The sequence below is a fragment of the Mustela erminea genome, chromosome 7, assembly GCF_009829155.1.
Source record: "Mustela erminea isolate mMusErm1 chromosome 7, mMusErm1.Pri, whole genome shotgun sequence".
NCBI classification, from domain to species: domain Eukaryota; kingdom Metazoa; phylum Chordata; class Mammalia; order Carnivora; family Mustelidae; genus Mustela; species Mustela erminea.
In genome coordinates, this window is record NC_045620.1 from 69,004,914 (window position 1) to 69,017,609 (window position 12,696).

The window sequence follows — 12,696 nt, forward strand, 5'->3', positions numbered from 1 at the left end:
AGTATTTAATAAAACAGACCCCCAAATTGGTACAAATATAGAAAATTTAAACTATGTAGTTAACAAGCTTAACTCAGTGGACATCTATTTCATCCAATCACTGGATGGATGTATTCATCCATCAGCTGAATCAGGAAAATCAACGACACACTAGGACCAAACAAGTTTTAATACATTTCAAAGAATTAGTATCCTATGGACCATTTAAATTAGAAATCAGTTAGAAAAAAAGATCACATGGCAATTAAGAAGCATTCTTCTAAATAACTCATGAATGGGACGCCTGGGTGGCTCAGTTGGTTGGACAACTGCCTTCGGCTCAGGTCATGATCCTGGAGTCCCGGGATTGAGTCCCGCATCAGGCTCCCAGCTCCATGGGGAGTCTGCTTCTCTCTCTGACCTTTTCCTCGTTCATGCTCTCTCTCACTGTCTCTCTCTCAAGTAAATAAAATCTTTAAATAAATAAATAAATAAATAAATAACTCATGAATGAAAGAAAAAATGTTAACAGAGCTTGACCTGCTCTTTGGGAGGAGATGTTAGGTCATCCCTCAAGTTTGCTTGTAGCAAACAAAACCCTGAGAAAAAAGCCCAAGTGAAGGCTTTTCATTCTTGGCATATATAGCAAGAATGTTCAAGGATGCCAATGCTCAAGATTGGTTCCCGCAACAGAAAGGATACAAGTTTTTTTAAGATTTATTTTATTTTAGACAAAGAGACAGAGAGCAGGACCTGGCATAGGGACAGAGAGACAGGGAGAGAGAGAATCTCCAAGCAGACTACCAGCTGTTGGGGAGGCCCATGTAGGACTCGATCCCAGGACCCTGAGATCATGACCTGAGCTGAAATCGAGTTGGATGCTTAACCAGTTGAGCCACCCAGGCACCCTGGGAAGGAATTCTTAAATGAGAAATAAACTACAGTAACTATAAAGCAAAGGGTTAATAAATTCCATCATATTAAAGTTAACTTTTTCATTCATAGACAACTAATAGACTAAAAAGACAAAGCACCTACTAGGAAAAGATATTTGCATTACATGTAAAGATTAGTATACAAACAATACAAGTGACTTAAATAGACAATTAATAGAAGATTTTTAAAAAATATTTATTTATTCACTTATTCATTTGTTTATTTGTTGTTTGTTTGTTTGTCAGAGAGCCAGAGAGCACAAGCAGGGAGAGCAATAGAGGGAGAAGCAAGCTCCCCACTGAGCAAGGAGCCCGATATGGGACTCCATCCCACAACTCTGGGATCATGACCTGACCTGAGGTCAGGTGCTTAACCAACTGAGCCACCCAGGTGTCCCAGAAGATAATTCTAATGTACAGGTTTCTCCTGCTATCCAAAAGTAGAATCTTCCTACAAAACCTTAGGAAGCCCAAGTGGTGTAAAGTGAAGAAGAAATTACCATTAATTTATATGGAAATATATATGAACATTCCCAAAGCCAAAAAAAAAAAAAACCTCCCATAGGCTTTTCTGGTACCTTAGGACACATCTTACCAAGGGATACACAAAATAAATCAAAATAAAGCCCAGAATTCCACAGGTACCATTCAAAGCTATGGCAACTTGACGCTAAGGGGCTGAGTATAGACCCTTTGGGGAAGGAGCTTGGCAGTGCCACTCCCTGCTCAGGGTTCACACATGCTTCAGAACAGACCCTAAATCCTATTTTCACTTTGTGCCTTTTCCTAAAAGTGAAAATCATCTTCAACAGGTACTAATGTAGGACTTTTGTAGAAGCAAAGTAGTATAATTTCAAAAAGCGGGGAATACCTGCATGTTCAACCCCATTACTAATCTGGGAAATGCCAAGTAAAACACAATGAGATGAAATTTCATAGTCATCAGGTTGGCAAAAAAATGTTTTTGAGGAGTACATGGAGTAAATAGAATACACATATATTCCTGGTAGCAATTTGTCATGACCAGTTAAAGTGGAAGAGAAGAATGCTCTGTGACCCAATAATTCTACCCAATATATCCTGCTTTTAGTTGTGTACCCCACTAAAGTTCTTGGCAGTTGTATTCCAAGAGATAGGAACAAGGATATCCATAACAATGCTACTTGTAATAGCCTCAAACATAAATAAATAATTGTCCACAAGACTATAATAAATTTTGGTATATTCATAAAGTAGAAAGAATAGTTGTCATCTTTAGAAGTGAATTATTGCTGCAATAATGTTAATGAATTTGGTGGGGGGAAAAGTAAGTTTCAGTCCAATTCTATTTTATATGATGTTTATTTATTTTTTTTAAAAAGATTTTTTATTTTATTTATTTGACAGAGAGACATCACAAGTAGGCAGAGAGGCAGGCAGAGAGAGAGAGAGGAGGAAGCAGGCTCCCTGCTGAGCAGAGAGCCCGACGCCGGACTCGATCCCAGGACCCTGAGATCACGACCTGAGCCAAAGGCAGCGGCTTAACCCACTGAGCCACCCAGGCGCCCTTTTTATGATGTTTAAAAAACAAAGCGGGTGGGGCACCTGGGTGGCTCAGTCCTTAAGCGTCTGCCTTCAGCTCAGGTCATGATCCCAGGGTTCTGGGACCGAGCCCCCACATCAGGCTCCTTACTCCGCGGGAGGCCTGCTTCTCCCTCTCTGACTCCCCCTGCTTGTGTTTCCTCTCTTGCTGTGTCTCTCTCTGTCAAATAAATAAATAAACTTCAAAAAAAAAGAAGGGGGAGAGGGAGCTAAAATAATGGTTAGGGGTCCTAACATGATAGAAGTATAAAGAAAAAATCTTTTTTTTGCCTAGTCTTTGATACAGTCAATTAAAAATATGGATAAATAAATAAATAAACTCTGTGTGTCAGTAACCAACATTTTATGTTTAGAAGGTTTCTTAGTTATTTTGGGCCAAAGAGCTATCAGTAATAGCTCTTACAATACCTCTAATATCAGGGTAATATTGTAAATTCTATACCTTAGTTTCCCTTCTCTGAGCTCTGTCAAGCATTTCCTCTCAGAACATTATTAATACTGACCTAAGCAAAATTGCTCTTCTCTAACCTTTTGGGAAATGATCCAAGAATTCCAATATGGAATTTTGTTTCTCGTGTCCTAGAGTAGACTATCATTGTAATATTGAACATAGTATGGAAATATGCAGATCTCTATTAAATATTTTTGAGAGATGAATGGGCTGCACAGATGTGAAAAAATGTTACATTTTAATCCTGAGCCCTCTTCTCAAGATACTGCTCTGGCCTTACACAGTGAAGCTCTAGGCAGGGGTTACAGAATGATTATACTGGGCTTGTTTGAACTCTCCACTGTTAAATTATTCTTGTCTAAAGAAATTCAATTTTTTCTGAAATGTAGAAGACTTGGGAGTCTTAACACCAATGTGTACTTTGCAAAATTGTCTTGTACATTTACCTACTTTTTTTGTAGCATTATCTTGGTTTTAGGAATTGGTTTATTAGTGGATGTATTCATTACTTAGGTTATGCTAGTTATGCTCCTAGGAAATTAGAGTACAGTTTTCAAACCCCACATCATAGTCTCTTGACCCTAATGCTTATTTTGAGTGACATTTATTATGTGTAACAATTACGTGTGATTTGTTGAGGTATTGTTCTTAAAAGATTAATAAAAGGAAATGTTACATCACTAGCTCAGATTTCCTTTTATTTCTTTACTTTTTCTGCTTTGAAGCAAACTTCCATGCACATTATTAATGACCTGTTATTGAGTGGTTTCAGTTCATTTTAAGAAGCAGTTTCTTATAAAACTAGATTTTTGTTTTGGTATAAAACTAGAATTTTCCAAACAAAAGTAAAAGCTTTTTAAAAAAATTTTTGGTGTGAAATATACAGGTCTTTCTTATGTAATATTACATATTATATATTTCTGAAAACATTAAAATATTGTGCTAGCTGATAGGTAAGCTTGCCTAAAAGTATGAAGCTTTGTAACCAGAACACTAACAAAAATAAATTTTAAGAATACTAGAATATTTTAAAAGATATATTAAATTTATTACAAATAAAGAAATACAATTTAGGAATTTTTTTTGTAAAAAGTGAAAATAGCCTGATGGAAGGGTATGCAAGGAAGGGTTGAAGCTGCAAGGTTATGGAGGGCAGGATAAAATGCATAAAAATTTGTGGAGAGAAGAGCTCATTAACACTTCCAAGAAAATGCATGTGGCCAAGCTGTGCCAAGAGGAAGAACATGGGTTGAATGAGAAATGTGTACAATACTGTATTTTCAGCAGCTTGCAGCTTTCCACTACGTTAGCCTATTTTGGGTTCAGCTGTTATTACTTAGTATTGCAAAAACATAAGCTGGTAAAAATCACTTACAAACCAATGTGATTATCACATTGTACTAAAATCTTTCCCCTATTTACCAGTGAGCTAATTTGTGTTACAGAAAAGCTTGGTAGCAAAATAGACTGTACTGAATTTAAGAGGTGACTTTTGTTCAGGTTTTTTTTTCCTTTTGTTTTTTTTCTGTGTGTGTGTTTTTTTCTGAGGTGGCTTCTGTTTTTAACTTATGATCTTTGATAAGTCCTTGATCTTTTTGTGATTTGATTCTTTGTTAAGTGGAAACACTAAAAAATAATCCAGCACAGCTCTTCCCCTTGAATGTATTTTAATTTTTTATTCTAAAAATAATAAACACATTAAAGAAAAAGTGGTAAAGAGATCAAAGAAAAAATTATCAAGTTAATAAAAACTACTTTTAGTGTTAGGTATTTTTACTTTTTCACTAATTTATAATCTTTTTTGTTTACTTGACAGTCTTCAAGAAAGTTATCATTATTTTTTTAGTTTTATTTATTTATTTGACGGAAGAGATCACAGGTAGGCAGAGAGGCAGCCAGAGAGAGAGGAAGGGAAGAAGGCTCCCTGCTGAGCAGAGAGCCCCAAGCAGGGCTCAGTCCCAGGACCATGGGATCATGACCCTAGCCGAAGGCAGAGGTTTTAACCCACTGAGTCACCCAGGAGCCCCAAGAAAGTTATTTTTAGTGACTAAATATTAGATTGAATTGATGTACTTCAGTTAAATTAGCTGTTTCTCTATAATGTATAAGATATTTATACTTTTCTACTGTAATAATTCTTGGATGAGTGTGTGTGTGTGTGTGTGTATAAAAGACGAGGGAGACAGAGACAATCTATTTTTCCTGTGTAGTATTATTTCGCAAAGTGATTCATAAATGAAATTATTGGGTCAAAGAATATGACTTTTTTAATTTGAAGTATAGTTGACATCGCATATTAAACTAGTTTTGGGTGTACAACATAGTGATTCAACAGCTGTATACATTACAAAATCCTCATCACAATAAGTGCATTACAATATTACTGTTATTCCTTTGAAGATGTATATATTTATTTTAGATGAGGAGGGTGGAGGAAGAGGGGGAACATCCTCAAGTAGACTCCCCACTGAGTGCGGACTCCCCCCAAGATCTTGACCTGAGCTGAAATCAACAGACGCTTAACTGCCTGAACCACCCAGGCACCCCAGTACATTACAATATTATTGACTACTTTCCCTGTCCTAAACTTTTCATCCCCGTGACTTACTTATATTACAGCTGGAAGTTTGTATTTCTTATTCCCTTTCACCCATTTCACCCATCCCTCCATACTCTTCCTTCTAGTAACCACCTGTTTTTCATATTTATGAGTCTATTTCCTTTTTTTTTTTTTTTAAGATTTTATTCATTTATTTGACAGAGAGAGATAGCGAGAGCAGGAATACGAGTAGGGGGAATGGAAGAGGGAGAAGCAGGCTTCCTGCTGAACAGGGAGCCCGATGTGGGGCTTCATCCCAGGACCCCGGGATCATGACCCGAGCTGAAGGCAGACACTTAACAAATGACTGAGCCACCCAGGTGCCCCTATGAGTTTATTTCTTTATTGATATTATTGGTTTTGTTTTGTTTTTTAGATTCCATAGGTAAGTGAAATCATATGGTTTTTGTCTTTCTGTCTGACTTATTTCACTTAGCGTAATATTCTCTAGGTCCATCCATGTTGTCACAAGTGACAAGATTTCATTCCTTTTTATGACTGAGTAATATTGCATTGCTTATATATACCATATCTTATTTATCCATTCATTTAACAGTGGACACTTAAGTTGGGTCTGTACCTTGGCTGCTGTAAACATAGGGGTGCTCCTATCTTTCTGAATTAGTGTTTTTGTTTTCTTTGGATAAATACTCATAAGTGGAATTACAAGATCCTATGGTACCTATTTTTAATTTTTCAAGGGACCTCCATACTGTTTTCCACAGTGGCTGTACCAATTTCTATCTCACCTAGTGGTTTGTGGGAGTTCCCTTTTTTCCGTGGCCTCACCAATACTTGTTATTTCTTATAATTCTCATAGTAGCCATTCTGCCTGGTATAAGGTGACATCTCATTCTGGTTCTGCTTTTGCATTTCCCACATGGTTAGTGATGTTGGGCATCTTTTCATGTGTCTGTTGTCCATCTGGTGTGTCTTTGGGAAAATGTCTATTTAGGTCCTCTGCTCATTTTTAATTGGATTATTTAGGGGGGGGGTTGGTGGTGTTCTATGAGTTCTTTATATATTTTGGATATTTAAACCCTTAACATATATATCATTTACAAAACTCTTGTCCCATTCAGTGGAGAAAACCTTTTGTCTCGTTTATGGTTTCCTTTGCTCAGCAAAAACTTTCTAGTTTGATATAGCCCTATTGTTTATTTTTGCTTTTGTTCCCTTTGCCTGAGAAGACAGATCCAGAAAAATATTGCTATAGTTGATGTCTAAGAGATTAGTGACTGTTTTCTTTTAGGAGTTTTCTGGTTTCAGGTCTTTTCTTTTCTTTCTTTTTAAAATTTTTTTAAAAGATTTTTATTTATTTATTTGACAGACAAAGATCACAAGCAGGCAGAGAGGCAGGCGGGTGTGGGGGGGACTTGATTGCGGGACCCAGAGATCACTACCTGAGCCGAAGGCAGAGGCCTTAACCCACTGAGGCACCCAGGTGCTCCTGGTTTCAGGTCTTATATTTAGATCTTTTATCTATTTTTTAATGTATTACTATTATTTTTAAAGATTTTATTTATTTATGTGAGAGAGGGAACACAAGCAAGGGGAATGAGAAAGGAAGAAGCAGGCTTCCCGGTGATCAGGGAGCCCGATGTGGGACTCAATCCCAGGACCCTGGGATCATGACCTGAGCTGAAGGCAGACGCTTAACAACTGAGCCACCCAAGCCCCAGGTCTTTAATTTATTTTTAGTTTATTTTTGTATATGGTTTAAGTGGTCCAGTTTCATTCTTAGGAATGTAGCTGTCCAGTTTTCCCAACACCATTTATCAAAGAGGCTCTCTTTTCCCCATTTTATATTCTTGTCTCCTTCATTGTACCTTAATTGACCATATGTGTATGGGTTTATTTCTGGGTTCTCAATTCTGTTCCATTGATCTGTGAATTATTGAGTCAAAGAATATGACATTTTTAATGATTCTTGGTGCACATTGCCAGTTAGTATTCCAAAATGGCACTAGCTCCTTGCCCAAAATTTTGTATTAAATATAATATTTTTTAAACCATTGTTAATTTGGGCAAAAGTAGATAATATTTTTATTACTAATATTTGTGCTTACTGCATACCAGGCATTGTGCCAAATACATTGTCATGTTTAATACCACATTTGTGTTTTGCTTTGAGTTTCTTTGATTATCAGTGAAGTTGGGTATTTTCTATTGTATGTTTGCTTTTTACATACTTACTTCATTTGTGAGAAAAGATGATTTGCCTGTTTATTGTGGTGGACTTAGTATTCTAAGTGGATGATGTCCTAAAGTATACTAAAAGGATAGTTTAGAAACAGCTCTTTTTCTCTCCTTGAAAATACAGTCACAGTTCAAACCTTCCTAAGAGAATGTCACCCTTTCAGCGTCAGTACTTGTTTTTTTTTTTTTTTTTTTTTTAACTGTGCTTGGCTGTACACTTTGTGTAATCTTTGGCATCTATGCTGCCGTAATACTGCCTTATATCTTAAAGTAATGGATTTTATTCTAAACTTGTAATTCAGAGAAATAATATATATTTGCAACCATCTGAATTAGTTTCTGAGGAGAATATATGTTATTCTCATATCTGTCAACAATGTCTGTCTGAATTAGTATTGCTAAAAATATCAGCTACTTAAGAGATTGAGTGTACTCTAATGGACAAAGAACTTGCATATTGAACTCAGTCCAATTTATAATTTTGGCTCTACTGTTAATTAGTTTTATAACTTTAGGCAAATGGCTTTTTTTTTTTGCGTCAACTGCCTTATTAATAACAGGGAATTTCAATTTTCTGATTGTTACCAGTTAGGATGTTTTCTAGCATTAAGGATTTTCTTCTAAAATAAAGTAATTCTTAAAGGCAGGTGACACAGCACTTGGTACAGAGTAAACATATATGTTGATTTTAAGTTCATTTTAGTTTGAAATGATTATAACTTGGATGCCTACTCATGTGCCCAACATATTAAGATTCATCAGGAATACAAAAATAAAATACTTAAACATTATGGAATCCATGGCTTTGAATAAAGGACCATACACAGAACTAAGTAGTAGCACAGAGTAAGTAGAGATTTTAAAGCCCATAGCATAGTATCTGTAATATAGTAAAATCTCAGTAAGTGTTAGCTACTGATATTTGGTACTCTCTGATTTCTGTATGTGATTGAAGATCAGTGGAGATATAGGTGAAAGGCAAAAGTAGAAATTGGAAATTAGTCATTCCCGTCTTTGAACACTGACTGCTATGTGTGTTTGGGTTTTGTTTTTTTTTTAAAGGAAGCAAGATATTCTCTGAACTTGTAATTCAGAGAAATAATATATATTTGCAACCATCTGAATTAGTTCCTGAGGAGAATATATGTTATTCTCATATCTGTCAACAATGTCTGTCTGAATTAGTATTGCTAAAAATATCAGCTACTTAAGAATTCAAGTGAATTCTCATTGACACATTTTTTTTTTTAAATTCTCTATGGGTAGAGAGACTTTGGTGGTAAAGTGAATAATTTGGTCCTCTACATAGGATAGAAAGTCATCCCGGACATATATTACTTGCGCATATGCATGCACACGTGTGCATGTTTATGAATATGTGGCTTCCATACCTGAAATACAAACCAAATTTTTACAGTTTGATCTTTTCCTTCTTAAAGTATCTTGGTATGTTAAGTTATAAGTACAGGTCTAAGTAAGAAAAATAGGAACTGGATGTGGAGAGAATAGTAGTAAGATTTAAAATAGATGGGACTGGGTCATTGGTATTCAACAATGATGAGTTTGCATTCTTACCCGGATAATGTAGTAGTTGTGGTTCCGAAGTCAGTCTGCCCAGGTTTAAATTCTTTTGTTTCCCATTATTAACCAGGTAAGCTAAAACACGATGCTAACCTCTGAGTTATTTTCCTCATTTATAAAATTGGGTTAATAATAGTGCCTACTTTATAGGGTTTAATTGATGGTTAATTGAGATATAATTTGTAATGTTCAGCACAATACCTGGCCCCCAAAATATTAGCTGATGCTCTTGGTAATAAGAGCTTTGAGACTACATCTATTAATAGCTACCAGAATCCAGATAGACTGTTACACATGTAAAATTGACTGGTTTCATAGTTCTTGGAGTAACCTGCCAGCTTTGTTCTAAGTGAAATAAAACTGTGGGGGTATTTCTCTTATTTCAGTTATATAAGCATAAGTAGATTGAATAGGATAATGGAAGATAGAAAGTTTTTCACTGAATTCATAAATGAGGTACTTTTATGAACCACTAAAAATGAATTTAATAGTACATTACTTGTATCACTTTTCTTTTTGGTCACTTATTTTCCCATGATATGTTTTTTGCCTTGAAGTATGTTTCAAAGGCAAAACAAAAGACATTTAAGAAAATAGAAATGAAAAAGGATAGTTTAGAAATAGCTTTTTTCCCCTTCTCCTGGAAAATTACAGTGATAATTCAGATTTTACTTAGAGAATGCCAGCATTTCATTGTCAATATTTGATGAGATGATATAGAATTCAGTTAAAATATTGAATGTAATAAATTTTTTTTTTTTTTTAAAGATTTTATTTATTTGACAGAGAGAAATCACAAGTAGACGGAAAGGCAGGCAGAGAGAGAGGGAAGCAGGCTCCCCGCTGAGCAGAGAACCCGATGCGGGACTCGATCCCAGGTCCCTGAGATCATGACCCGAGCCGAAGGCAGCGGCTTAACCCACTGAGCCACCCAGGCGCCCATTGAATGTAATAAATTTATAGTAAATAATAATTTTGCTGATAGTGGATTTAGTAAGAAATGTTATCTTTTTAGTATAATCTATAAAAATATTAGAAGTTATTTATCTCTTTGTAGTAAATATTTCGATTTGAGGAAAGGGTTTGTTTGGAATTATTGTTTAAGCAATATTTTAAATTTGGCTTAATACTGAATTTAAATTTATTAAATAAATATTTATTTGAATTTCAATGTATTAAATTTAAATTTGGTTATTTTCTATATCGAGTAAGGTCATATATCCTTAAAATGCATGGATTATCTAGTCTTATAATTCAAAGAAAGTCTGCTCATTTTTTTTTTAAGATTTTATTTATTTATTTGTTAGAGATAGAGAGAATGCAAGCACAGGCAGACAGAGCAGCAGGCAGAGGCAGAGGGAGAAGCAGGCTCCCTTCCAAGCAAGGAGCCCGATGTGGGACTCGATCCCAGGACACTGGGATCATGACCTGAGCCAAAGGCAGCTGCTTAACCCACTGAGCCACCCAGGCGTCCCAGAAAGTCTGCTCATTTTTAATAACAATAACCATTACGAGGCTGTTACTGTAGGCTGGGGACTTTAATAAGTATTCAAAATAGATTATTTACTTGTATTAATATCACTCACATATGGTGTTACAATGCTGTATTTTATTTACAGCCATTTCAAATAATATGAAATAAGTTCTCTTCCTTGGATTGTAACCTTTAATGTCTTTGTTGTACAAATATTGTGCTTCAATATTATGTGGGCTAATTGCAAAATTTCTGATTTGTGATATTTAAATATGTATTTTCATTTTCCATGAGCTTAAGAGTCTTAAGTATTATATTGATTGACAATTGTTTTCTTTATTGCAGAACTGTAAGAGTAAATGGGTCCAGTAATTGGAATGACTCCAGAAAAGAGAGCTGAAACTCCAGGAGCTGAAAAGGTTGCAGGATTAAGCCAGATTTACAAAATGGGAAGCTTGCCTGAAGCTGTTGATGCTGCCAGGCCAAAGGCCACTGTAGTGGACAGTGAGTCAGCAGATGATGAACTCACAAACTTGAACTGGCTTCATGAAAGTACTAATCTTCTAACAAACTTCAGCTTTGGAAGTGAGGGTCTTCCAATCGTTAGTCCATTGTATGACATAGAGGGAGATGATGTGCCATCCTTAGGACCATCTTGCTATCAGAACCCAGAAAAAAAATCAGCAACTGCAAAGCCCCCATACTCCTTTAGTCTTCTCATTTACATGGCTATTGAACACTCTCCAAATAAATGTTTGCCTGTCAAAGAAATTTATAGCTGGATTTTGGACCGCTTCCCATATTTTGCTACTGCACCAACAGGCTGGAAGAATTCTGTCCGACATAATCTGTCCCTGAATAAATGTTTTCAGAAAGTGGAAAGAAGCCATGGCAAGGTCAGTGTTTATGAACATTGCTGTATTTAGGGAGGGTGGGGGAGAATTAACTTCGAGACCTTAAAATATGGGGAAACTAAAGGAAGACAAAAAATTTGTCAACTCATAATTACTTCAGTTTGAGCCTAATTATATTCATCACTTGCTTTCATTGAGATGTTTTTAAATTTCTTAAATATTGATATAAATCTAACAATTTCAGTCTACTATAGGACATAAATTAGTTTTCTAATGTTCTAATTTTCTATGCTTAGTTTCTATAGTGTTCTGCCACTCTCAGTATGTTATTTATTCAGTATGACAGTCTCAGACTTATAATTGGAATGTAGACCATTTACATTAATGTAATGGATATGGTTGGCTATAAATCTGTCATTGTGCTATTTTTTGTTTGTTCTATTCTTTTCTCCCACTTTTCCCATCTTTTTAAGGATTGAGTATTTTTTTTGTGATTCACTCTTATCTCTACAATTGGCTTATCAGCTATTCCCTTTTGGGGGGCTGCTGGTGATGGTGGTGGTTGCTCTATACTTTTCAGTATTTATCTTTAATTTATCACATTTATCTTCAAAAAATATCATTATACTATTTTTTATAGTTGTTTTGTTTTGTTTTGTTTTTTTGACAGAGATCACAAGTAGGCAGAGAGGCAGGCAGAGAGAGAGGAAGGGAAGCAGGCTCCCTGCCAAGCAGAGAGCCCGATGCAGGGCTCGATCCCAGGACCCCGGGATCATGACCTGAGCCGAAGGCAGAGGCTTTAACACACTGAGCCACCCAGGCACCCCTCATCATTATACTATTATACCACTTATTATATGGCTTTACACAAAAAAAGTTGACTAATCCTGATGTTATGTTATCAGGATCAATTCCTTTTTCGTGGATAAGTATATGTAATATTTCTTATAGTTGAAATCTAGCAATGAATTTATAAGAATCTTTTTGTGGATGTTAAGAAATTTTTTTTTCTTGAAGTATTTTAAAGATGGTACTGTCTTGTG

The 12,696-nt window shown here is 35.7% G+C and overlaps 1 protein-coding gene across 5 annotated transcripts in view; it reads left to right on the top strand.

The window, feature by feature from the left end:
- Positions 1-12,696, top strand: part of FOXN2 (forkhead box N2) — a 67,407-nt gene that overhangs the window by 24,291 nt on the left and 30,420 nt on the right. For all 5 annotated transcript variants that reach the window (XM_032352048.1, XM_032352047.1, XM_032352046.1 and 2 more), the window contains one exon: positions 11,145-11,695. In XM_032352048.1, coding sequence (XP_032207939.1) covers positions 11,159-11,695 — 537 coding nt within the window. In that variant the 5' untranslated portion in view covers positions 11,145-11,158. The remainder of the gene's footprint in view (positions 1-11,144; positions 11,696-12,696) is intronic.